At 38.1% G+C, this 27,888-nt stretch overlaps 2 protein-coding genes across 5 annotated transcripts in view; one reads left to right on the top strand and one right to left on the bottom strand.

The window, feature by feature from the left end:
• Positions 1 to 995, bottom strand: part of CCNYL1 (cyclin Y like 1) — a 38,106-nt gene extending 37,111 nt beyond the window's left edge. The window contains exon 1 of the mRNA XM_075180222.1: positions 566 to 995. Within this exon, the coding sequence (XP_075036323.1) occupies positions 566 to 731 (166 nt within the window). The 5' untranslated portion in view covers positions 732 to 995. The remainder of the gene's footprint in view (positions 1 to 565) is intronic.
• A 177-nt stretch (positions 996 to 1,172) lies between these two features.
• Positions 1,173 to 27,641, top strand: METTL21A (methyltransferase 21A, HSPA lysine). 4 transcript variants are annotated; one of them, XM_075180225.1, is made up of 4 exons: positions 1,173 to 1,327; positions 19,287 to 19,463; positions 22,019 to 22,130; positions 26,451 to 27,641. In XM_075180225.1, exons 2-4 carry the CDS (start codon positions 19,317 to 19,319, stop codon positions 26,840 to 26,842), a joined length of 651 nt encoding a protein of 216 aa, XP_075036326.1. In that variant the 5' UTR covers positions 1,173 to 1,327; positions 19,287 to 19,316; the 3' UTR covers positions 26,843 to 27,641. The 4 variants fall into 4 exon arrangements, with proteins under 4 accessions (XP_075036326.1, XP_075036324.1, XP_075036325.1 ...); XM_075180223.1 differs by having other exon boundaries at positions 1,177 to 1,437; positions 26,451 to 27,640; XM_075180224.1 differs by lacking the exon at positions 1,173 to 1,327 and adding an exon at positions 7,986 to 8,140.
• Positions 27,642 to 27,888: the final 247 nt, after the last annotated feature.

The following is a 27,888-nucleotide window of genomic DNA, read 5'->3' as shown; positions in this document are numbered from 1 at the left end:
ATTCCCAGTTCAGGGCACCCTTAGGGTCTCCATAATTTTTCAGTGCACCCCCAAGCCAAAATAATTACCAAGGTTGCACCCGCCTTGCTTACCACCAGCCCTAGCTGCGGCACTCCAGCGAGGCTGCTACGGCACCCCAGGGAGCCGCAGCACCCAGTTTGGGAACCAATGTCATAAGCAACTGGCACCAGCAGTTAAGGTAAGTGCTCACTCTATGATACTGGTATAAAGAACAGGCTCCTTATGTGACTAGCAAAGCTAGACAATAAGGCAAGTGGTCCCCTTACAACTGCTACACCTCTAGAGAATACAGAATACACACACTGCCTACATTTATAAATTGCCAGCTGTGCAACCTATAAATGAATACATGCACATACTATAGAACTTACAACTTCAGCAACTACTGAATACACACCAACTTGTGACATCTCTATAAAGAGGGGGCTATACAAACCTTCACTACAGAAAATCACAGGAAGGTAGCAACTGCCAGTCAAATATGACTTCTTAAAGAAATAACAGATGTCTAATGTGTTACAAGGTAATTGAAAGATTTCCTTACCATCGGGTAACTCCCGGTCACTGATGTGCTGTAAGTGTGGGCCGGGTTCAGCTTCACTGAGCTCCACTTCCACCTGGTAAGGATCAGCCCGCTCTACCACCCCACGGGCACGACCTAGTTTGGGACTAGCGTCCGGAGACACACAACAAGTGACCGTGTTCCCCATGGTGCCAGACCTGGGAGGCGGCGATGGGGGTTACCCCAAACGGCCACTCTCCTCCTTCTGCTTGGAGGCCTCCCCCTATCTTAAACAGGCCAGTCACAGCGAAGGCATGAGGAGGTTGGCACCAAGGTACAGAAACGAGTGAGGCCACTGTAGTCGCTGCTAGGACGGCCGGACTGGACACCGCATATTCGTCTCCCCCTTTGCCAGCCGGTCCCACGGGAGTTCAGAGTGGGAGTGAACCCGTGACGTAAGGCACACGCCTCTGCAACGTCACTCAATCCAACTCCTCTATCCCTCACTGGTTCTTTCAGCGCTACACACAGTACACCAATAAGCGCCGAGGTGTTCGTGGACATCAGGCTTTATTCGGATTTCGCTACCTCCAATAAGGGAAGAGAAACCTTCTCAGTGGGCGTGGTAATATGTAACCAGCGATCTGTCAGAACATGGATGACGATAGCGAGCAAAAGACAGCCAATCAGGTGTCAGCATTGTACTGGGAGCCCGGACGTGAACCGCTATACACACACAAAAATATGTCTTCCGGGGCGTGAAGTGACCAAAGCGAGGCGTGGGACGCACACATGGTTGACGTGGTTTGTTCTTTCATCTGTTTGAACTAATATAAAGCCCGTAAATATATGAACAGCAGTAAATAGCGGTGTAGCAGCACTTAAATCTAGGTGGATAAGTTAAGGTTGTGACGGTGGGTATGAGGAATTATATATGGTAGTTTTAAATTAATCAGTTGCAGACATTTATCTGAACTGTTGTCAGACCTTCAATTTACATTCCAGGGCGTTACAGTTTCCTTATTGTCATTTTCTTTATTTTGCTCCTGGTCATAGTTGGTGTGTAATGGTTTATTTAGCCTGTCGTGTTAGTTATTTTCGGGAGGGACTTCGTCTCTCTTGAAGTAGTATCTTTAGGTAGAAATGTAATTCCCTAAGATGATCTGCAGAGTGCCTCTAGTACAATGGTGAAGGCATTCTGTGACAATGTAGCTGCATAGTTTTCCTTGCACCACATAGAGCAGGGCTGTAACTAGGGCCGTGGAACAGGGGTGACCGCTGAGGGGGGAGCAATTTAGGAATATTTTAGGTTCATTTGGTTAAAATTGAGGGCCAGGAGGGCGGCATTTGTCTTTCTCGCCCCAGGTGCTAGAATTCTAAGTTGCAGCTCTGACGTAGAGGTGTGCAGGGAAATCCATGATGTGTGGGAACAGTAATATTCAGAAATGAATGCAGCTGGACATCAATGGGAATTTAATTCCCTCCATAGGGGGATATTCAATTATATGTGAGATGCCTCTGCTGCACACCTTGCTGGCTAATATGGTACAGAAATCTTTGTTCATTTTCCCTCGTATCTCTATGGGGCGCACGGGGAAATAAGCAGAGATTTCTGTAAAAGCTCACACAATTGGTCAGAATCAGTTGGCTGGCTACACTTTATTACTATTTATACGCTAAAAAGTAATGTTTACTTTTGCTCGTACCTCTATGGGGTGTGAGCAAAAGTGAGCGGTACTTTCACTAAAAAAAATGTGTCTCTGTGGACTGTTCTGGAGACACATTGCGTCCCCTTGCAGTAAATTTAATATGTCCCTTTAGATTGCTTTTATCAAAACTCTTTTCACTAAGTCAATGGTTTCTGACCCTGGCAGGATAGTTGGTACATGATATTATATTTTGTTGCAACTCTCTATTTTATTAGTGTTAATAACTTAGCAAACATTTGCTTTGTTTTTCCTTTCTAAATATATTCAAGAAATGATTTAAATGTGTTAGGAACTTGTGCAGCATTTGAAATAAGATTGGCTCTTGGGTGGAGGCTTTTCCCTATGTACAACAGACAATGCCTGAAGACCTACGGAATAACAATGCAACTAGCCCTTCAAAGCTTAAGATGGCTGATAAACTAAAGTTTGTCTGCAATGTCAAACATTCTTAGTTCTGTTGTGTGGGTACATATATGTTATTGTCTAGCATTCTTTAGCTTATGGTTGTAGATAATAATAATAATAATAATAATAGAAAAAAAAAAAAATCTATGTTACTTGAAAGTAACATTATAAACAATATAAATTGATAGGTTTTCTCCAGTCCTGTTGTCTTTTCACAGTCCTGTTGTCTTTCCCCAGAAATTACAGGCATAACATAAACAGTGTTAAATAAACTGTTAATAATCTATATGGAAGAATTTGTCTAGTAAAAAGTACTGGCATAAAATATCTATTTATTCAAAAGTAAAAATTGAAAATATAAAATATCAGAGTTTTAAACATCCATCAAAAATGAAGCACCAGTTAAAAGTATGTAGAGCTCAAAACTCCAATAATAATTGTAACCCCCTGTCACTGTGTGTAGTGTGAGGTGCACAGGTTACACAGTGCACCTACTTCTCAAACCCTGGCTAGCTGATGGGCATGGGTGTAAATGACTAGGGGGTACCTGCACATATAGGAATTTTAGTATTATTATTATTAGTCTATTTGTAGGTAGTGGGACACAGGTGATGTCACTTTGTTGTGCAGAGCAATAAAAGTCAGAATAATTTAGTTGCTAGACAATCTGAACTCTTTATTTACACTGCTCTTCCTCCAGCACAATAATCATAATGGTTGCAGCAATACAGAAATATTAATACAGCTCCTTACTCTCTCCAGCACAGTTCTTATTGAGCAATATGAATTTGGTTGCGAGTATATCACCTTACTCCTCCTGCACACATTTTACACTGCTGGTTTTATCACAGAACATACCAGGTTCTCCTGGTCACAGTAGTTCCACAGCTACTCACAGTTCAGCCTCTGTCTGTTTCCAGTATACACATGCAGTAATCACAGTGTAGCTTATCTCCAACAAACATGCAGCTCTGACCCTTTCTATGTGTAACTCTCAGCTTTGCATTCAGGGGTAAAATCCCTTTGGCTATAACACTCTTCTCTAGTGTTCTCTCTGGGTTTCCCACAACTCTTTGCTACAACCTTCTCTCCAGGTGTCTCTGCTTTATATCCCAGGGTGTATGCATGCTGTCATTTGCAGCAATACCCCTTTCTCTCCAGGGGTCTCTACCCCTCTTCAGGGCACACATTACTTGCCCTTGGGCAGCTACTGTGCTTGTGCTCCCAGGCAATCCCAGGAGAGCCTGGGACCTCCACCTCCAGTGTCCCAGGTCCCCAGTCAAATCACATCTCTCTCTCACTTTGTCCTCTATATTACTTTTACAGACTGCCTTCTCAGTCACTAGTGGGCTGCGGTGTGTTGTGATCACAGCAACCATCCTAAGTCACTGGGGTGTGTGGTTTCCTTAAAACACCAGTAGGTGGTGTTGCATAATAATGTCCTTTCTCTCCATATGTCATCATATATGAAGCTTAACTCATATGTTCTAAAATAGTCCTGGGGGTAAATGTATCAAGCTGAGAGTTTTCCGGCGTGTTTGAAAGACCAATCAGATTCTAGCTATCATTAGTTTAGTACATTCTACAAAATGATAGCTAGAATCTGATTGGTTGCTATAGGCAACATCTTCACTCTTCAAACCCGCCGCAAAACTCTCAGCTTGATACATTTACCCCCTGGTCTTCGGCGCCAGACCAATAAAATTCTTTCTTTGTGCAATCCGTAAACGAATACCTCTGGTACAGTCTAGTTTCCTTTGCCTTTTGATTCTTTCATGAGATGTGAGAGAATTCTTACCACTCTTTTAATTTCCTTGATATACCCCATGTCATAACAAATCGGTTAACTCCCTAGACTGCTGAGTAAAGACAGGAAAAAGAAACACGTCTGGAAGGTCTATAGTGTGGCTTCTTCCCATGTTGTCTTTGATGAACTTCCCAAGCTGTTCCTGAAAAGTATAACCAGACAATATAGGTGGGAATATTGGGTTGTCATGGAGTATAATCAAGGAAATTAAATTAATGTTGGTATTTCTCTCATTCCCTTATCGACTCCATGGCAGCAATAACGAATGGGTTGTGGCGAGTGAAAACATTTTAATGAATAACTCCTTGAACGATTTTTCCTCCAAACTGAGCATCAGCAGAAGATGTCTCTTCCAGAAAATGCAGAATGCACTCTTAAGAGTATATTTATAAAACATTCTAAAAAGGAAAAGTGGGGATGTTGCCAATAGCATCCAAGCAGATTCTACCTCTCATTTATCTAGTACATTCTAGAACATGATAGCTGGAATTTAATTGATAGCTGGAATTTAATTGATTGCTATGGGCAACACCTCCACTTTTCTTTTTTTTTGAACTTTTGATAAATCTATCCCTTATATTTTCTGGCATATCATGTCCATTAGTTTTATAATTATGTGCAATGATCTCTGTGTATCATCTTGTAAGATGTTTGTATGGATTTGTGTCATTGTCGAGGTCCTACAGGAAGGACAAATAATTTATTAAATATAAAAGAAAACCTGTTTCGTCAGACCAGGTCACCTTCTTCCATTGCTTCATGGTCCAGTTCTTCTGCTTACATGATATATTGTAGGCGCTTTCGGTGGTGGACAGGGGCACTCTGACCAGTATGCAGCCCAATACAAAGGAATCTGCGATGCACTGTGTGTTCTCACACCTTTTTAGCAATGACTTATTTTTTTCAACATAAGGAAAATACTGGCTCTTTTTTTCATGTAGCACACAAATACTTGATAGCTTTATTTGTACACTAAAATTAAAGTTGATCTATGACACGCTGTATCCCAACTATAAATCTGTCCCAATGTAACATGGGACAGATGCAGCATGGTTTTGCCAAGGTGCAAATTTGCTCTTTTTCTTTGCTCTGCTCTTAACTCAAGATCAGGCCCTTATTGTTAATCAGTGATCTGTTTAAATCATGACATACACTCAAAAATTGAATATTTCAATACAGTGTTCTCTTAACGTGACAAATAGATATCACCTGGATAATACAAAGGGAATAACTTCTTTTGTAAAATCTCCACGTGTGCTGCCCCCTAGTGCTACACTTCTTACAAGAAGTTTTCTTTTTTGTTGTCATTTATCATTTATAAGAGACTTTGTTTTCTCCCTTTGATCTTCCTTTCAAACATGAAATCTCTCTTGATTCCTCCTCATACAGCATAGTTATGAATAGGAAAAGAGGGAAAGAAATGCTTCAAGCATAATACAGCTTAAAATCTTCATGTATTTTCTTTAATAAATGCTTCAAAACACTCACATTATTCAAAACATTAACGGTAATATATAAAAGTGGTATGTACCAGTCACTCCTACCAGAAATGATGCAAAAACAACAGCAGTATATGTTTGATGTTACCACAATATTCCCCGGGTCACAGTTACACTTTAGATGTTTTGTGTCCTTGATTTTATCAGTAGCCGGAAAGGAGGTCCATTTCAAAAACCAGAAAAGACCAAGATAAAACACCAGATCTATTTTACCAACGTAGTTCGATTTGGTAGACTTTTTCAAGGTGGATAGAAAGTTAGTGCTCCCACTTTCTGTTTATGCTACTTCTATCCAATCACAGATGATCTGCTATCTTACTTGGCTATATATATATATAAAAAAAATATCCATCAGAATTCATTGAATTGTACATATCGCTTATCTTGCACAATCCAGTTTGAAGAAAAATAGATAAGACACACAATAAATAAATTAAAACTTGAAAGGCTGTGCATAGTCCATAATTCAAAAAAACAGAATCTGTAGTTGTTCAACAAACAGACCAGCAATAGGAAAAATACAACATTTAATAGAAAAAAGATACATCACACTAGTATTCATTCTCTCTATCGCTATCTGTCTGTCTATGAGTAAATATATACATCAAGGCCCTGAATTAGAAAATGAGATCCATAAGATAATCTATAAGATAATTTATACATATATTCACTTCCGGTTTCTGTACTCCATAGGAAACAATCCAAGCCTTGTTTTCATAATAATTGAAATATATGTCATACATGGGATGAATTATAATTATCAACCACTGCATCCCGGGAGCACCCCACAAGACCTGCCATTTCGGAGATGCTCTGACCCAGTTGTCTAGCCATCACAATTTGGCCTTTGTCAAAGTCGCTCAGATCCTTATGCTTGACAATTTTTCTTGCTTCCAATACATCAACCTTAAGAACTAATTGCTCACTTGCTACCTAATATATCCCACTCCTTGACAGGTGCAATTGTAACAAGATAATCAATGTTATTCACTTCTCTTGTCAGTGGTTTTATTGTTGTGGCTGATCGGTGTATAATATTGAATATAGTGGTCAGCTTGGAAAATGTATGTGAATGGAAGTTGATAGACATGGAGAACTTCGGTGGGGATACCAAATCTGTGCACACCAATAATCAATGTTGCCCGGCCATTTCATAGTGCAAACATTCTGCCAATGCACATAATAATCTGCAAATTCAGTATGTGTTTGTGTATATGTGTAATTAATAAATAAATAAATATATATATATATATATATAATTTTTTATATATATATATATATATATATATATATATATACATTTTTATATTTTGGGTAATACTGTAATTAACTTGCTTCTAAATTGTGAGTTTTTCTTGTACTCACAACTTTTATCTGTTATCCCTCCTGTAAGTTTTACGGATATCCTTAGTTATGGTTTCTATATTGAGCTCCATGCCTTACTTATGTCTGAACTGAAACCCAGAGCTTTATTAATGTCAATGGTGTTGGGAAATTGCTTAACTTTCTCACTGCCCGTCTTGGCCAAATTCCGGTGTCAGCTTGTACATGTCCTTTCATTTACACATGGGCTGCTACTGAGTCACAACAGTCTGATTCTCCAAACTAGTGAATAAGGCCTTTTCATTTCCTAACAGAATGGTATCCTGTACACTCATACCAATCTGAATAGAGATGTTGGAGGTGACTGGGTTGTTTGTCAAATTTCCAAAGGGGCTTGTCAGTAAGTGTGTTGGCTGTACAAATATTGAATACACTCCTAACATTAAAACAACGAGTTGTGTATTTGCAAAATTACCATTTCCTATATTTAAATGTTTTGTTTGAGTATCCCAGATATATCTGCTGTTCCATAAGAGGTATAATTTCCGCCTTGTAAATTAATATCTTACTATGTTTGATATATTAGGAATATTCTAAAATTATGGTTCTTCTCTAGAAACTCAAAAACACTTGTACACACAGAGATAAGCCAATAACTGGATATTTGTCTAGCAGTATGCATCTATTTATTTTATGGTTCTGTCTATTTACAAAAGTGAGAAGCTGTACAGCTATTTTTAATAGCTCTACTTTTCCTCAAAAATAGTACAGTAGTAAAGGGTCCTTCCACTTGGATCCACAACATCTCTTGTACTGAGCAGACACACCTAAGGAGAGCCGCAGCAAGGCTAAAAATGACTGTCTTGAAAATAAGGTACATTTTTATTTATTGTGCTAACTTGTACTTTTTCTTAAATTTCTTAAAAGAAAAAAATAGTATATGGTAGGCCAACAAGCAGGATCTGATTAGCCAAATACGCTGACTAGAGTGCACGGCTGGTGGGGGTGCAACATTTTGACATGGGTAGACATAAATTGCAATTCATTTTAAAATTAAGCAAATGTTTGTTCTCCAAAGTAAAATGAAAACATGAATGAAAAATGTAGTAAATCCTGATGTATTCCCATGGTAAAGGCTGAAGAAGTCATCTTCAGGCAGGCACTTGTGAATAAGTGAGTAGGAGAGATAAGATTCCCCCCTGCCTTGCCTTCACCCTCAGTAGTGCATATTCATGCCTCTGTTCAGCTATGCAGTTCTCATGTTAATGGGAAAAAATGCAGTGTGCGAAATATTGCAGTGAGCCATTTTAAAAGACGAGTGGAAGAGAGTTTTTTAAATGTGCAAAAGTAAATATTGATGGGGTTTGGGGATGGTGTAGGAAGTCAGATTTTAAATTAAAAACGAGTTAATTTTTGCCTTCTGCGTTTTAGTTTGGTATGGAAAGTGAGGGGGTGTTATGACCATATTGGCCTAAGGCATTTGTCACTGGTGGCATGAACCCTTAATCAAGATCTGCCAACATGGCACACCATTTAAAAAACAAAAACAAAAAAAACTAGACATACTACTGCCTCAAATTGGGAGTCACAACTATAAGCCAATACTGGAATGCACAGTAGTTTCCAGAAGGAGGCACAGTAACGGAAGAAATCCACACTTTTTATACAGCTACCAAATAAAAGTTTGGAAAAAGTTTTAAATAATGGTAAATATTGATAAAAATGGCTTCAGATGTGTTCTGGTTTTCTTGTTTTTTTTTCATGCACTTTTCTGTGTATTGGATTTTTTTTTTCTTTTTACATTTTTGGTGATCAACAAGAAACAATATACCTGATTATGGCACCTGTGTTTCAGAGAAGGCTTTTTTAATTTTTTTTTATATATATATATATATATATATATATATATATATATTATATATATATATATATATATATTTATATATATATATAATTTTCTGTAGTGTAGTGGAGGCAGGATGGACTTTCTGTGGCTGTCATTCCTCTTCATCCCTTTTCTTTGTTCTGTTTTGGTTCAGATGATTACATTTCTTCCCATTTTCCTGAGCCTAAATATGAAGATTCAAGTGCGGTTTAAGGTTAAAGAGCTTATCGAACAACATAAACCAAATAATTGAACCATTGTACATGTCGGGGATCATTTTAACTTTTTAGGCTGGCATGGATTTGTGGAGTGTGGTGGTACTTCATAGACTTGACTAGGCTGCTTGATGTGTATGTGGTTTAAATACTTGAGAGGTTTAGTTTCATTTTTTATCGTATCCTATTGGTCAAGTATGGTGTTGTATGTTTGCTTACAATGTATGCAGTTGTATTGTGATCATACTCAGTGGTCATGTGGGTTAGGTGCAGCATAAGCATCTTTCATTTTGATCAGACTATCTTGCTTATTTTGGTGCCACAAATGCAGTAATATTGGGCCAGTTTGCTGATAACTGCCAATATCACAGCATGTATATCCAACTTGGGATGTGTTTGTACTCCAGTAGATTCAGTGTATTCCTAATGGCATAATTTGAAGCCAGGCAGCCGCTTGAGGAGCAACGTGGCTATGAGCGCTGTTTTTATATGAAGTACAATGGTGTCACTGACCGTGGATCATTACAAAATAGGGCTGTTTATTGTTCATGTAAGCTGCATGGTTTTGGTTTTAACTGTTTTATTGTGATGCATAAACCTGTATTTTGCATTGCACCTTTGAGTGCAGTATATTTAAAAATAAAGTGAAATGTACTTTTATAACAGATACTGCAACTTTAAGGTAGTTTAACTGTTGAATTATTGAAATAAAAAATGTCGCATTTGAAAATGTACTTCTCAAACAACTTTCTGGTTCTATTTGTATTCAAGTAATTTAAAGAATTTCCCCTTAGTTTTACTGTGCATAAATTGCTGTGTAATATAGTTTATTTACCAATCTGTAAATGTATAAACATGGCAAGAATAACAGTATACTGTTTATATATAGAATGATATATTGTAGTGGGACTTTAAACGATAAAAGGATTTCTGAAAATGAAAACAAGAAATGGATAAGTTAATATTTTGCCATCATGCAGCTGCTGCCTGCTTGGGTTGTATCTGCAACTGAGACATATGGCGTTTGTCGCAGCTGCCAGTGACAGCGAGCAAATGTCTTCCAGTCAATGCACTGCTGCTATTTATAACAGAATACACGGCCCTGGTGGTGAGCAGGGTCCTTTCAAATCGGGTAGCGTGCACTTGCTCCAAAATCAGTGTACATTGTATTTCAATAATTGTGGAGATTAAAAGATTTCGTAACATAGGGGAGTGAGGTCTCTTTATAGAGAGACTACATTTTAAAGAGGAACCAAACTAAATAGAATTAAATATTACTTTAGTGAGGTCTTCTTTTCTCAAATATTACAACATAGCTCTGTTTAATCCTCCTACGTTAAGTCTGTCTCATAATCTGAGTCACTATCTTTCATTAAAGACACCCCAATCCTAAAATAAAGGTTGATCCAATACGAAAATGGCATCTTGAAACATTTAGAAATGTACACTTAATGTTCTGTAGCATAACGGGGCTTAAGGTGCTTGGCGGCATTTTCGTCTAACACTCTGAAGATTATATCGTATTCTGATCAAGAGATCTAGGCACAATAAGTGAGTTGTGTTAAACTAAGGGGCATACACATGGGTGAACAATTACAACTGTAGAATGTATTCATTAGCAATTAACAAAGCACCAACTCTAAATATGGCTCCATGTGGCTGTCAGTTGACAGCCTGCCACTTAATGGTTAATATAACTAGAAATTAACCACAATGTGGCTTTACACTATTTTTTTATGTGTTTTTTTTTAAATGAGAGGAAAAAAAACCTCCTGTTACTTCTTATTTCAGTGATCAATTCATATCGGATTGCTCATCCCCTTAAATTCTGTGGTGGTGATTAATGCTAAAACAAGGCCATTATATGTTGGTATTGCATGATTAAAGTAAGTTAAACATTGAGTAGCAGAACATATTGGAAACAATAGGTTACAAAATGAGATCTTTTGTGCAATTTCAAGAGCTTCATCTCATAACTAAAAATCATCATGTAGAAAAAAGTGTGTACATGGGACTGGCTGCTAACTCTTCTAGGTATGCTAATTGTTAAGTAAATGAAGATGAACTAGACAACTAAATATTTTTAACATAAACTGAGAAGACAGTCACCTTTTCCTACAATGTGTTACTTTTTAGAGAGGGCAGAGCAGATAATGGCCACAATTTAGCAAAATCATGACTTCATCCGTAAAGCAGATAACTAAAAAGGGGTATGTTTACTAAGCGCCAATTAAATTTTTTTAAAACCACACAATGGGTTTTGTCTTTAATAAAATTGTCATTTTATAAAATGAAGGGAAAGCGCCGATTTAGTAAAATATACCCAGAAGTGTTTTGTAATTGAGCCGCAGGGATGTTTTAGAAGTAAACATTCTTTTCCAAGACACCCTTTAATTTCATGTTCTAAATGTACATATTAGTTGTGTTGGTGTCTGTTTGTATTTGGATGTCAGGTTTTGTACAGTGGCAAGAAAAAGTATGTAAACCCTTTTGGAATTGCCTGGATTTCTGCATAAATTATTCCTAAAATGTGATCTGGGGGTAAATGTATCAAGTAGAGTTTTCCGGCAGGTTTGAAAAGTGGAGATGTTGCCTATAGCAACCAATCAAATTCTAGCTGTCATTTTGTAGATTATAATGATAGCTAGAATCTGATTGGTTTTTCAAACCTGCCGGAAAACTCTCAGCTTGATACATTTAACCCCTGGTCTTCATCTAAGTCGCAAGAGTAGACAAACACACTCTGCGTAAACTAATAACACTCAGATTACCTTATTGAATACATATTTGTAACATTTAAAGTATAGACTGGAAAAATATGTGAACCCCTAGGCTAATGACTTCCATGAATCTAATTGACATTAGGAGTTAACTAACCTGGAGTTCAATCAATGAGACCAGATCGGAGGCAGAGAAAAAGTGCCTCTGGCGCCAATGAAGATATCCCATACTCTATTAATTTTCATTGTTATACAAGTTGCAAATTATGTGTTTTTATTTAACGGTCTTTTATAATAATTCCATAAATGTTTTCTATTGCAATCTTAAGCACTGGTAGTGGTAAATATAATTAAAGATTGGAGGTGTTGGTTAGAGTTGCCCTGTCCTATAAAAACTACTCGCAAATTTTGAGTTTGTTATTCACACAAAGTATTGCCTAATGTGAATCATGCCTCGGACAAATGAGATCGCAAATTACTTTAGATTAAGACTTGTTGACTAAAGCTGAAATGGGTTACAAAGTATCTCTAAAAGCATTTGTGTTCATCAGCCAAATTATCTATAAATGGAGAAAGTTCAGGACTGTTGCCACTCTCCTTAGGAGTGGCCGCCCTGCAAAGATGACTGCAAGAGCACAGTGCAGAATACTCATAAAGATTAAGAATAATCCCAGTGTGTCAGCTAAAGACTTACAGAAGTCTCTGCAACTTGCAGACATATTTGTTCAAAAGTCTACAATACGTAAAACACTAAACAAGAATGGTGTTCATGGGAGGATGCCACGCAAGAAGCCACTGCTGTCCATCAAAAATATTGCTGCACGTCTGAAGTTCACTAAAGACCATCTGGATATTTCAGAGCGCTACTGACAAAATGTTTTGTGAACATATTAAATGAAAGTTGAGTTGGTTAGAAGGAACACACAACACTATGTGTGGAGATAAAAAGGCACCTGCATCAAAACCTCATCCCAACTGTAAAGTATGGTGGAGGGAGCAGAATGCTTTGTGGCTGCCTCAGGACGTGGACTGCTTACTCTTAGTGATGGAAAAATTAATTCCAAAGTTTATCAAGACATTTTGCAGGAAGCTGTAAGGCTAGCTGTTAGCAATTTGACGCCTAACAGAGGTTGGGTGATGTAACAGTACAGAAGTAAATAAACAACTGAATGACTTCAACTGTAGAAAATTAGACTTCTGGACTGGTCCAGTCAGAGTACTGACCTAAACCCGATTTGAGATGCTGTGGCATATCTGAAGAGTGGTTCACACCAGACTTCCCAAAACTACTGCTGAACTGTTTTGTAAGGAGGAATGGTCCAAAATTCCTCATGACTGTTTGTGCAACTCTGATCCGCAGAAAACATTTGGTTAAGGTAATTGTTGCCAAAGGAGGATCAACCAGTTATTAATGCCAATGGTACACATAGTGTTTCCACCCTGCACTGTGCATGTTTACACCATGCGTTCGAAAAAAAAAAAGGGCAGATGAAGATGAGATCACATTTTATGACTAGGTTATTCCAAGGGATTCACATACAGTTTTGCCACTGTATGTTTAGCAGGGTTGGCTATGGAGAAAAGGGTGGTTGTTACAGGGAAAAAAAATATTTATAGGTTATGAATCATTGTTTTATCATGAACAAATGAGGTTATCTCTGTTTACTGGTGTGGTAAAATATATCAATTACAGCATACTTCATTTTTATTAGTCAAGAAAGAGGAAGGAAAACTACAGACTAAAAACAACTTTCGACTTGCTACCTAATGTTTTTTTCTTTTTTACTTATTGCACTGTCATGCACCTAAATATACTACAATTATTCAGTTATATTATCTTGTGCATATGCATTTATTTCTTTGTATATCCTAATAGCTGATTATTAATAAATCATATTTTATATTCTTACTTTAATCTGTTTAGAACTCGCATTAAGCCATCATGATCTTCAGGAAGTGCTATCACCGCTACTTAGAACTGACAAATGTTCTGCTTTTTATCTTGGGCATTCAGGTTTGTTTTATCTCCATGTCCCAGCACATTCATCCAACAATCGGACCAAATGATGCTCAGAACGATGACAAAGAGCCCAAAAGCTACATACAGAGATTTGAAGGCCTCTGTCAACTTGGTAAATGTTCAAAATGAATGGCTTTACCACCACAATGACTCAAAAAGTATGGCTTTTATGGAAAGGTAGCCATAAGAATACCCCTTGACTCCCCAAAAACCATTGCAGTATTAATTAGGTTTGTCAGCAATTTTTCAGCCTAAATTACAATGCAGTGTTTGTCAAAAACCAAATATACCACCATGAAAATCTCATGCCAACATTTAAGCCTGGTGATGGAGGGTGATGATTTGGGATTGTTTTACAGCCACAGCACCAGACACCTCTCAAAAAACTGGTCCCACTATAAACCCTCCTTTTTTTTGTAACACAGAAGCTTGGAGGGAAATGTGAGGTCATGTGTCCAACAAGAACTAGGCAGAAACTGTATCATGCAACAAGACAATGATCCTAAAAACACCAGCAAATCTACAACTAAACTGCTGAAAAATGAAATAATGGTTTTGGAATGACCAGGATAAAGTCCAGACTACAATCACATTGAGGTGCTGTGGTGGAACCTTAGAGTTGGGCATACATTAATGCCTGCAGCCATTTATGATTAGAAGCAATGTTGTAAGGAGGAGTGGCCAAAATTGCTCAACTATGTACAAGCCTGAAACGCATGCAGAACACCATTACTTGAAGTTTGTACAGGCTACTGAATCATGGGGTGTACTTGCGTTTTCATACATTATTTATTCAACAAAAAATAATCCAACATGAAGAAATTAATGACAAAGTATTAGATGAGATTAGATTCTTTACATCCTAGGACTAGTTAATTATGTCCAGATATGTAAAAATGCAGATTTGAAAGAGGATGTTCTTTTTTTCATCTAACTATGCATAATGCTCTCCATGATACAGTCCCCACTCTCACTAGATTATTTTTCAATTCTAATCAAGCTCAGCATGTATTTGTGGACAGACAAAACATAGTGAATTCTATAGTAAGATAATAGGGAAAATAAATAAAAGGTGCCTTATTTTGTTAAATGACTAAGTGCTCTTGCTATTACTACTACAGAGCCCTCTAGGGCCTGTACTTTGTTATACTTTTATCTGCTGCTCTAAGCTCCATTTTGAGATAAAGTAGATGCAGTCTTTCTAACTACTTCATCAACTTTTATCTAGCGCCAGCAAATTCCGTAGCGCTTTACAATTGGGAACAGAGCCACAATAAGCTTAATGTCCTGGTTCTCTTTGACATGGAAATCCATTGGTGAGCCAAGCTGTCCCATGCAAGACTGATAGACTTGCATCTTGGATACAGAAGATTTGGGATACTCCTGATTTTGCTTAGTGTTGCTACTGCACTATACATTTACCTCTTCTACATGACATTTTGAGTTGATGTGTCACGAGCCACGGCTTCACTGCAAGCTCGTTGCTTGCTGGTTCCCCGCGTCCCGGCTGTGGCCATGACAACCGGGACGTCATTTCCTCCTTGTCCCGGCCATCACCAGAGCAACGGATGGGACTCTCCTTTCACTCAGTGCCGCTCCCATCATGAAAGCACAGCCGTGCGCAACATTAATTATTACTGGCCTTCTGGGGCTAACTAGGGCAGGGATCAGCCCAGCGTTAGGATTGGTGACTAGTTCTATTTAAGGCAGGGAGGGCTTGGCCTACCTCCCGGTTATAGCGTCCTGTATGCTGCACATTTTGCTGACCTGTTCTGTTCCTATGTATACTTTACTACTCAACCTGATTCTTCGTTGTGACCCTTGGCTTTGTTTCTGGGCCCTGTTTGCACTCTGTATGCCCTGACTTTTTGCCTGCTCACTGCCAGCATCGAACCTTTGTCCTGTCCCTGACTACTCTGCCTGCTATGGACCCTGACCCCGACTTGCTTCTGACCACCAGCTCTAGTTTTGGCTACCGCCTTCTATTCCACCTGTGCTATGGCCACCATAGATAAGCTTTTACTACACTAGAGCTTAAAACCTGGGGGCAAATAAAGCTCTACTGGAAAGGTGGCTGCTAGCGGTGAAGACTTTTATACCATCTGTTATAAAAGTTTATCTTGGTAGCGGTTGGTTCTAACATGATTTATGTATTTAATTTTAAGTTGCATTATCATCATCAACATTTATTTATATAGCGACCGCATATTCCGTAGCGCTTTACAATTGTAATACATGACTGAGCAGTTTTTATAAGGTTTTTTTCTTCTGGAGTTTTTCCTTTTGTTTAGTAAAAGGATTCTCTAAAATAAGCTCATGTAGTATAATAGCAGAAAATCGTGTAAACGCTTTTCCCTGGTCACTTATTGGGCTGAGACAGATTGGCACCTGTAATGCTTTAACTCCTGCCACCATCTGACTGACAGTGGCAAGTGGTGTATAGTAGTTACCCCTAAAAGATACTGACAAAAAGTGTCTTCTTTGGAACATGCATAGATATATGGTAAATATTTTTTTGGCCATAGATAACACCGGTTTTAATTGTTTTCCATTGTTAGCAAAACTTAAATGCAACAGACCAAAATGTGCACAAATTTTGGTCTCTTGCATTTCCAAATTCTGATAACGCCAACGTGTGTGTGTGTAAAATTGGACTAGCTAGATGCGTCCACAGAGATAGATAGATATATATATATATATATATATATATACACCAACTTTCACTAACTTCCATGAACGGTCCAAGGTTTTGAGATGTGTGGCCTTTTGTTATTGTTATTGTTATTCTGGAGAACTACAGTGACTGCAGTTCCATTTGTTATACTATAAGCAATTTTGTGTTTTGTTGGTAGGTCAATTAATAAAGCAGTTTTTGGGAAATGAGCTGTGTACCCTACTGCAGAACTCTGCGGGATTTCTACCCTGCATGATTTCCAGACCCTGAAAGTGAGAGCTGTGAGTCTCTAACCTTTTCATCCCGCAACCAACCATAACCTAAACCTTACAGCCAAGCTCATACTAACTTCCCCCAAACTTTAACTTTAAGCCTAGACTTCCGTTTCACTGCAACATGTTGATAACTGCTCACAGTATGAACAATTTGCTCAATTCCATTATACACAATTTTCTTCGTAAGAAACTGGCTAGTGAATTAGTATCATTATGTTAGAAATATGTAATGCTAACCAATTCAAACATGTGTGTTTTTGTATAACAGAAGTGGTAACCTTTTTTTAGGAGGCCTGTTTGAAAAACAAAAATGTCTGCGCATAAACCTCTTAAATCCAGGCAGAGGTGGCTACTATGCTTTTGGATGCTTTTGGCTAGTCCCATTTTTACTCCACATCTCATGTTTTATTATTAATAGTGCTTTTGTATTTAAACATATTAGATTTGCAAATTATGTTGTGCTTGAAATCACTGTATGACACATGGATGGTAATGCGGCAAGACAGACTATATGAATTGAGATAGCAAGTGAGGGCTACGTGAAGAGGAAGAAATTGAAGGCATGGATAATCTCCTTCTCACATTCACCATAAAAAGGAACCTGCTTAGCCAATATTCGTAGTTTTTAGTGTGTGTGTGTGTGTGTGTGTTTTTTTTGTTTTTTTTTTAGTAATTAGTCAGCTGTTACAAATTGGGACTAGGTTTGGGTTTTAGAAGCTCATGTCTGACAAATCTGTTTCATTTTGTTCTGTAACTAGGCCCAAGGTAATATTAAAGAGGCATTCAACTTTTTAGGTAAATCTGTGAATGTGTTCTATGTTAGGGATGTACTAGACATAAAAAACCTGTTTTTTTTTTTTTTTTTTTTTTTTTTTTTTTTTTAAAAATATTACTTCCAGGGCATAGTCCTTTGGTTGTTACCAGACACATGAAAGATGTATGGATAATGTCAGCATATGAGTCCATTTGGGTGCATACTGGAATTGACAATAGTCTATTTAGAACAATGCATTTAAATTGAGAAATATGCAAAAGACACATCCCTCCCTACTTGGATACTTGGCATAGTTAACTTAAACATAGAATTTGATGGTAAAAAAACAACCATAAGGTCCATTTAGTTTGCCATTATTTGTGTGTGTGTGTGTGTGTGTGTGTGTTTAATTTTTTATTTATTTATTTTCTAATGTTTAAGTCTTAATAATAGCAATATGTATGTTCCCAGGCATTCTTTTAATGTATGAGTCTCTATGAGAAACTACTATTGAATCCAGCAGAATAAAGAAAAGTTTGTTTTCTTAAGTTACTTCTCTGTCTTCCCCCACTTCAGTTTTAAATTTGTTGTTCTACAAATCATATCATTTAAAAACACTGCCTTCAACTCCTTCAAGCCTTTTTTTTTTTTTAGGTGCAGTGGCTATCTGACTATCCTGGAACTTGTTGAAACCTGTGGTATTTTCAGTGTCTATTGAGAAAGATTGGCTTTAAAATTCTCATGTAGATGTATCTAGAGTTCCACTTATCGGGATCATCAATAGAAAAATATAAGGGAGTCCAAAACTAGTGTAGTATCCAATAAATGTAAATATACATACCAGCAGTGGGTAATAGAGCCAGCTGTTTTACTGGCAGAACCAATATTAATAAAAAGGCAGTCTATGAATTCTATAGGAACTAGTGACACCATGAGGCACTGTCTCAGTGATGTGACTAGTTCCTAGTGGGATGTATTTTCAGTCTTCTTCCTGCAAGTGCAGATGGAAGGTGTGGCCCTTTCCTTGGGTTTTTTCCATTAAGTGCATTTTTATATGGTGCTGTGATTACATATACAGTGAATAAATTAACACTGCTGCAAAACATGATTGAATAAGGGAATTAAGTGAAACTATAAGACCTGCATATAAACACAACAATAGTCTTGCACTACCAACCAATACAATAAAAACCTAAAACACTCTAAAACACTGTGTAAAAATAAAGCTGGACAGTATTTATGTGCTACATGCAAAATTACATTTGCAAATGTGCATCCTTTTAGCTCGTTAACTGTTTTTCCTCCGGACTGTAAATGATGCCCAGTGTGTTCAGTTACACTTAGGAGTTAAATTATATTGTGTTTGCTGGTGCATGTGTTGTATGCCATGGGCATGGAGATATATATATAATTGTGTGTGTATATCTTTTACTCTATGTGCAATTTGTAATCGCTAATATATATCTTATGTCTTTAGGTCACTTATATTTAATCTGGATTTGCTAAAATGGCATTGGTGTTGTATGATGATGGTATACACAGTGGCCTGAAGAGATTTCATAATTCCAGTGCTACCTATAACTTCGTCAACCACACCATACGGATCAAGCAGGACTGGAAAGATCTGGGAGTATCAGCAGTTGTGTGGGATGCTGTATGTATAACAAAGCACTGTTTTGTACGGTTTTAGCTATACAATGGAAGCCGTATCTGCCTATAAAATACTGGCATTTGGGGGGGAAAAAAAAGACAAGTTGAACATTCTATAACATCAAAATGATATATTACATAATATACATCTGTGTTAGATTGTTATCTTACAAGATTCTTTATATTCTTTATAATCTCCTGCTTGATATAAAACCTGAAACTATTTCCCCACACAAGCGTAATGTGTTGCAAAAGTGAACATCAGTTTTACTTGTATTTATATACTTAGGGGCGTATTCAATTCTCGGCGCAAACGCCGAAAATCTTGCGGGAAAAACAGTTAATACGGTAATTTACTCCAGCTCGCAGCGAGCTGAAATCCAGCTAACTATTACCGTATTAACGTAATAGTTTTTCCGCAGCGCGGAAAAAAAGAATTGAATATGCCTCTTAGGGGCCAATTCAATTCGGCCCGCGCAATCTTACTGTTACTACGGTAAAAGTGCACACTATTACCGTTGGTACAGTAACTTTAACGCTGATGTTTTCTCACAGCCCTCGGGGATGCGTGCAAAAATTCAGATTAAAATTACTGTATTAATGGTAATACAATTAGCGCCACATTATTCCTAGAATAACGTGGGTGAATTGAATCGGCCCCTTGGACATAAACTACCATTTTATATATTGCATATGGATTGAAGCAGAGCTTGGTAGGATCCTCACAATTAAACCATGTTCCTATGAGATGTAGATTTCCTTGTTATACACCTTTCTTTCAATCATCATATACAACCCTGTACCTCCCAAGAATTCTATGTAAAGTAAGCACTTTATAATTCTAAAAAATGGATGTTCAGGTCAATGTGTCCTAAATGAGCTGCATAACTAAATTGGGAACCAATAGGACTGTCATCTAGAGGTATACATTATTCATCGCTGCGTAATATGGTGGTGGTTTATAAATGATAGTAATAGTTATGTCTGGGCACACTGGGCTTTTTGTTTGACCATATATGTCAGATCTTCAAATTCACTAGAACGATAGGGAGACTTTCAGACAGTGGGTAAAATATCTGATGAAAAGGGAACTCCTGATAACTTCCATTGACAAGAGTCTTTTTATTTATTTTTAAACTGCAAATCACGAATATATAGTAGTGATTTATATATTACTGTAATAAAAAATCAAAGCTTAAGTGGTTTGATGAAGGTAAGGAAAGGGGTGGGACACTGGGTTTATTGAAGACAATCTCCTCCAGGGCAAGAGGGGGAAGAAGGGAGATAATCCTTTTCTTACTTGGAACAATCAAAAATGGAATAAATGTGTACCAATTTGCAACAGTCTCCCTGTAATACAAAGTGCTTCCTGGTGAACCATAAAGCGTCTGTTAACACCATTCATAAGGTGCCATGACCTGGATATCCATACATGTGTATGTCAAGAAATGTTATGTAAAGTACTAAATGGTGCGAAAGACAATCTGGACACACAGAGGCTGATGCTGAGTTGGACACACATGCATTCTAAAAATAGAGTTTTTAGACACATGCTGAGGTTGAGGTGTAGGCATTTCAAGATGCATATGTATCAGGTTTATGGCAGGCGTACATGCACACACACACTTGCCCAACCATGTCATAAGTACACGATGACCTTTGATTTGATGGAAAAAAACCTCTACAATAAAGAGATAAAATATTCCTTCTCAAATGGGAAAAAAAAGTATGGGTGTATTAGGTTTAAAATACACCCATACTTTTTTTTCCATTTGTATATGAGAAGGAATATTTTATGACCGAGTCCTATTGGTTCTGTGTCTGCTTCAATCCATATCATCATCAGCTAATCCCGCAGCGCTGTACAGAGAACTCACTCGCATCAGTCCCTGCCCCATTGGAGATTACTGTCTAAATTCCCTAAAACACACATCCCGAGAGAGACTAGGGTCAATTTGATAGCAGCCAATTAACAAACTAGTATGTTTTTGAAGTGTGGGAAGAAACCGGAGCACCCGGAGGAAACCCATGCAAACACTGGGAGAACATACAAACTAGTGACCCCAGCACCGTGAAGCAACAATGCTAAATACTAAGCCACCTGTAGCAGCTATATAAATAGCTGCTGCTATTAGGATGGCCTCTCTGTAAGGACCAAATAAGTTAAAGGGCACTCCCTGAAGGTTTTTTGACATTCGACTGTAAATTCCACCCGGGACAGGAACTAATGCACTTGAATATAGTTCTCTGTACGGCACTACTTCCAGACACCCACACTTTACTTTTGTGCACCAGTGCATGATTGATTGCAAACTTCATGTAACTGCAAAATGTGAAACTGCTATTTTTATTCGTGTATCATTTAACGTGAAAAAATAACCATTGAATTGGCAATCATTCATGTATAAAATATTGGATAAATGACTGTAGCAGAACTTAGAGCACACAATTAACAGTTCTATAACTAATAAAAATTGTGGGAGAAATGGATGTCTTTAACATTGTAAATAACTTGTGAATTGCAACATTTTGTTGATCATACACCTTTCTCCACTGCAGGCAGTTGTTCTCTGCATGTACCTAGAAGCAGGAGGCATTAACCTACAGGGGCGTTCTGTAATAGAATTGGGTGCAGGGACTGGATTAGTGGGAATTGTGGCTGCATTGCTAGGTAAGTGTAACCGTAAATAAGAAGCACTTCATGAATGAATTCATATCTAGAGATGTACATAGCTGAAAACTCTTCTAACTGTGCAGGCTGTATAGTATGATAAACTGTTTTTCTGCTCCGGTTTCCTCCCACACTCCAAAAACATACTGGTAGGTTAATTGGCTGCTATCAAAATTGACCCTAGTCTCTCTCTCTCTCTCTCTCTGTCTGTCTGTCTGTCTATGTCTGTGTGTGAGTATGTGTCTATCTTAGGGAATTTAGACTGTAAGCTCCAATGGGGCAGGGACTGATGTGAATGAGTTCTCTGTACAGCGCTGCAGAATTAGTGGCACCATATAAATAAATGATGATGACAGAGAAAACATACCATCAATACATAACAATAGAAAGTCCACTACCATCTCCAACAGATCTGTGGCTATTGGGATGCCTGGGATTATTTCAGTTCTTGGCAACATCAAAAATTGTGGGAATGGAGTGATTGGCTAAAATGTTATTGAACTGCCATGGCATCCACTAGAAAAACTTGCAGATGCTGAGAACTTGCATACATATATATATATATATATATATACACACACACACACACAAGTTAACCCGTGCATGATACTCATGCATTCTAGTCAAATCAAGCTACTTAAGGTGTTAAAAAGGTTCTTGTCATGCATTTGGGCCTAGCCCAGGCCTCCTCAGGGGAAGAGCGTTACTTCCCGACGCAAGCGCCCTTTTTTAATGTGGTTTTGTCCACATGTCACCACCTTATCATTTTTCTCCATCACCTCATCCTTCATCTTCATCGCCACATCCTTCATCAAGCTACTTAAGGTGTTAAAAACTCCCCACTGTCACCCCCGGCAACCACCAACCACTCCCAACTGTCACTTCTCCTTCAAGAAATATATAGGTCAGTGTATAACTCTGCCCAGCAGGTGGCGCTGCAGCTTGGTGTTTGTTTTTTTACACACACGCCACTAGGCATTTGTATAGTAGATATACACACACACTTTTTGGCTTCCTCCACAGGTTTACCAGCATTTCAAATGTTATTTTTTATTATAAAAATATTGATTGTAGATAAGTTTGCTACAGTCTCTAACATTTTTTTATTCCTTCTTTTGCATGATTTGACGACTTTCCACATCTCTTTAAAACTTTAGCTTTTAAGCCTGATTCCTGTTAGCAGTGTTCTTTGATAGATCTAACCAGCCAGACAGTGCAGGCTCAGTTACAGAATGTTTTTGGGAAGTGAAATCTCCTTTGGGGCAGTGATATAAGATTTTAGACTAAAAGTTTGGAGGCTGTTTGACTTGGAAAGCCTTATACCAGCCCTGAATTATAGTGTTGTGAGAGACAAAATAATCAGATTAATATGCTTATCTCTACCACATTATACAATACTTAACTTTGCAACATTGGGCTTGCCAACCATTCGAGTGGATATCTCCTAGTAGACTCAATTAAGTTCACTGCTAGATTGGAGAGATTCCATTTTACATGTCCTTGCATAAAAAGCATTCAATGATTTTAGGCAGTGTGCAGACCTTTTAGAAGTGGTAAACAAATCTTGAGTAGTACTCTGTTCTGCAAGAGGAACACTGGAATGAAATATTTAGTGTGAAAGCAATTTGATCAGGTCAGTCAAACACGGAAGAGACTTCATTGGCTACAATGGAAAAGTAAGGATTGAATTGTAGATTTTGTGTATAAAATCGCAAATTATTTGTGTTGTGGTTGGGAACACTAGTTTTAGTCATAGTGCCCAATTTTCAGTATAATTTATACCCCAGGGTGTTGTCCTCTAGTTAATAAAGGGGAAATAATTCTCCAACTCAATCACACTGTTAACAATACAAACACTTATTTGAGATTTCATAGACAGCAGTGAAGACCGACCTAAAGACACTCTTAATTGCATTATATTCCTTCCTTTTCTAGTAGAGAATAAGCTTCTTTTGTTTACCCTCATCTACTCAGTGCTCCTCCAGCACCACCCTTCCTGCTTATTACTGGCATTTACAACTATTGGTTAATTGAGAGTGAAATAGAGTTCAGCCTTCTAACCTTTATAATATAACAATTTGTTAAAATATGTGAATTATGCTTAACATTTCTTTTACAATGGATAGTTTCCCTTTCCAGTTTAGGTAGACAGGCTAAAATTCCATCCCTGGATGTAATATAAAGATGCTACTCATTTTCTAGTATGTCTATGTTTTGCAGGTGAAAACTTGGAAAGTTACTCAAACACCATAAGCATGGGTGGGTAACTAGGCCATGGAGTATTTTGTGGAAAAGTAATTAACGGTAAATATTCACATTTTTTCCCTCTTTAATTCTCCATGGCAACCATTGCAATGGGATTTACCCAAGTAATACAGTAGGGAGTGTCAAAAAGAAAAACAGCCACTTATGCTGTAAAATCATAAATTTATTTAGTGGCCAAAGGGATAACATGTCTCCCAACTGAGAATCCAAGAAGGGTAAGACATCCAGATAAGGACTAGCTAAGATTATAGATTGATGTCCATCCATCTGCTTTTCAAAGCTCCACAACAGCAGCCTGAGCCTTGCATGCCAAGATTCCGCCACTCTTGTTTAGTGGACCTTCAAGACCTCTTAAACGCATTTCCCTTGTAATCCTGTACAATTGCTTCTCTGATCCATCTGGATGGCTTGTTTAGTAAGGACACACCCTTTTCAGTGCCCTGATGGAATCATAAAGAGTTGCTCTGTTTTCCTGAATTCTTTTGTCATGGATAAGCATGTAGAAATTGCTCTTGCGAGGTCCAAGGACTGCAGATTTATTCCTTTTCAATCTTGAGGTCGTGTGGGGAAAAAAAAAGATGGTCGTACAACATCCTGATTAATGTGAAATGTAGATATTACTTAAGACAGAAGCACCATTTTATCTGAGAAGTCATTAGAAAAGAATCCTTAGTCCACAGTGCTTGTAGTTCTCAAACCCTCTGTGAGCAGAAGTAATTGCCAGTGCTTGCCTGCTACATCCATTGCTGAGTGACTTCAAGTTTCTCTCTGTCCAAAAAATAATTCTTGCTACTTTGGTCATCAGTGAGCTGCTTCTGGTACCTTCCTGTCTATTTATGAAGTCAACCATCGTTTTGTTGTCCGAGAATATCCTAGACACTTCACATAATTTTTGGAAATGAAAGCAGTGTTTATTTAAAAGGGAAGAGATTTTGTAATTTTTTTGTCAATTTCCCCCTGATTGTGGGCTCCCCCATCCTGGAATATGTCATGCAATCCATTCTACTTTAAAATTGACCCAACTTTTGTCCTTAACTTTGACTTCACCACCACCTGAGAGACTTACTGATGGCTTTACAAGGGTGATGCCACTTATGAGGGTCTTTTGCAGTCTGTTCCTCATCCATACCTATAGGTTTGTAAATATGCTTAAGCATTGTCTACTTAAAATATCCTAGGTGCCTCATTAATCTTACTGGAGGAAGCCTCCATATTTTTTGGAGAATAATATTCTGATTCCCAGCATCTCTATAAATCTATGTTTGTCTGATACCTTGCTCTCTTGAATAATACATAGCACATCTTTAATCATAAAACCTCTTATACAGGCTAGAAGTTCCTTATAGTGTTCAGGGGGCTTAGTTTTACCTTTTTGCTGAGAACTGCATGTTGGGCAAAAGATGGTATACCTTGCTGTCCACAGGCTCAAACAAGTGTACTCTAGAGACCTGACATTACTAACAGTAAAAATGCACACAAATCAAGCGCCCCTATCTTAGGTGCTTACCTAATATACTTGCACTTTGGGGTCTGAGTCTGGCTTCATTCCACTGGCAACTTGGGTTGATGTGCACAGAATAGTTGAGGCAAAATGTTTGCCCTAAAGCGTTCCCTGCCTTTGTTAATTCCAAGCCTCCTTCAGGCCTGTTCTCCATCTTGACACCCTGTGAGGTTGTGCGTGCACTGAGGTCTGAAAAACCACCAAATTCAAAATTCATACTCCAGATCTGCTCATGGAAGTGACAGGCTTGTGTTTCCTGGATAACCAGCCCAGTACTCTGCTTACATCATCGGGGTGCGTTGTAAGCCTCTGCCCTAAAGAAAATAATAAATCCCTACCTATGGGAAAAGGGAGGTGCATTTAATTGGTCTATACTGAAAACAAAACCTAACCATTGTTATGGCTTCCATCAAGAAATGAAGAGGGAAAAAAAAGTAACCTTACCATATTATGCTTATTGGAAAGAATATGAGCACCTTGAATAACCATGTGTGTGAAAACAACACAATTGTATTAGATTTTGTTTTGCAGTTTTTTTTATTTTCTACCCCCAGGTGCTGATGTAACAGTCACGGACCGTGAGATAGCATTGGAATTTCTCAAGTCAAATGTTAAAGATAATCTTCCCGATGAGCTTCAACACAAAATGTCTGCAAAACCACTGACATGGGGCATAGGACTTGAGAACTTTTCTCCATTTGATGTGATAGTAGGAGCAGATATAATTTATCTAGAGGAAACATTTGACGACCTCTTAAAAACTATTGTGCACCTGAGTTCAGAGCATACAGTGATCTTGTTGGCATGCAGACTTCGCTATCAGCGTGACAATGACTTCCTAGACATGATGCGGAAACAATTTTCTGTGGTTCAGGTCCATTATGATAAAAGTGTTGATGTGTACATTTACAAGGTTCAGAAGAAGGATGAAAGAAAAGAGCTTTAAAAGAAGGTTTTCCTGGGTTGTTAATTTTTACCAAGGCTTTGACGCACACATCATTCCCTTATCTTATGTGGTCAGGATCACATAAAAACTCTTAACAGACTAAGGGGTATATTTACTAAATTGCGGGTTTGAAAAAGTAGAGATGTTGCCTATAGCAACCAATCAGATTCTAGTTAGCGTTCTACAAAATGACAGCTAGAATCTGATTGGTTGCTATAGGCAATTTACTAAATATGTTTACTTGTTTGGATGTCACTCTGATTTTATTGTACATCTTCAAATAGAGCACAAGCTGTAAACATGTTGGTCTCACTGCAATTTTAATTAAACTTGTGAAACTATAATCAAACCTAATGGATTTACTCAATGTTTGTGTCAAACAAAGACAAAATGGAGAAAGTCATACTAAGGAATTGTTTTATTGAAGTGCAAGTCTATTATATTGTCTTTGACACGAATGAACTGGAAATGTGACATAAATTGACAATATTTGTAATTAGGATGGTCAATCATGTTTGTAACATAAAATATCCAAGCCCAAATAAGAAAAGAGGATTTTTATACTCACGATAAATCCGTTTCTCTGCTTCCATCTGGGGGACGCTGCTTCCATGGGTTGTGAGAGTGGAGGTGGAGTTGGCACTTAAAGTTAACTTTATTAAGGTATCAAAGCTGACAAACCCCTCCCTTCTGCAATCCCCTGTAGCCTCTTCAGTGCAAGTATAAAGCCCCAAGGAAGGTGATTCAAACAACCAGAGACCAAATAGCAGAAGGGGGGGAACGCAGTGTCCCCCAGATGGAATCAGAGAAATGGATTTATCGTAAGTATAAAAATCCTCTTTTCTCTTTCGTCCTATCTGGGGGACACTGCTATCATGGGGACGTTCTAAAGCTACTCCCTTAAGGGAGGGACCGCTCCGATAGCCCAGCACGTAGAGCACTACTGCCAAAAGCAGCGTCTGCTGGCGCAAATACATTAAATTGATAAAATTTGGTGAAAGTATGGACCGAGGACCAAGTGGCTGCCCTGCACAACTGGTTAGCTG

This window comes from Mixophyes fleayi, chromosome 7 (genome assembly GCF_038048845.1).
Source record: "Mixophyes fleayi isolate aMixFle1 chromosome 7, aMixFle1.hap1, whole genome shotgun sequence".
Taxonomy (NCBI): Eukaryota; Metazoa; Chordata; class Amphibia; order Anura; family Limnodynastidae; genus Mixophyes; species Mixophyes fleayi.
This window is presented reverse-complemented; position numbering and strand designations above follow the sequence as displayed.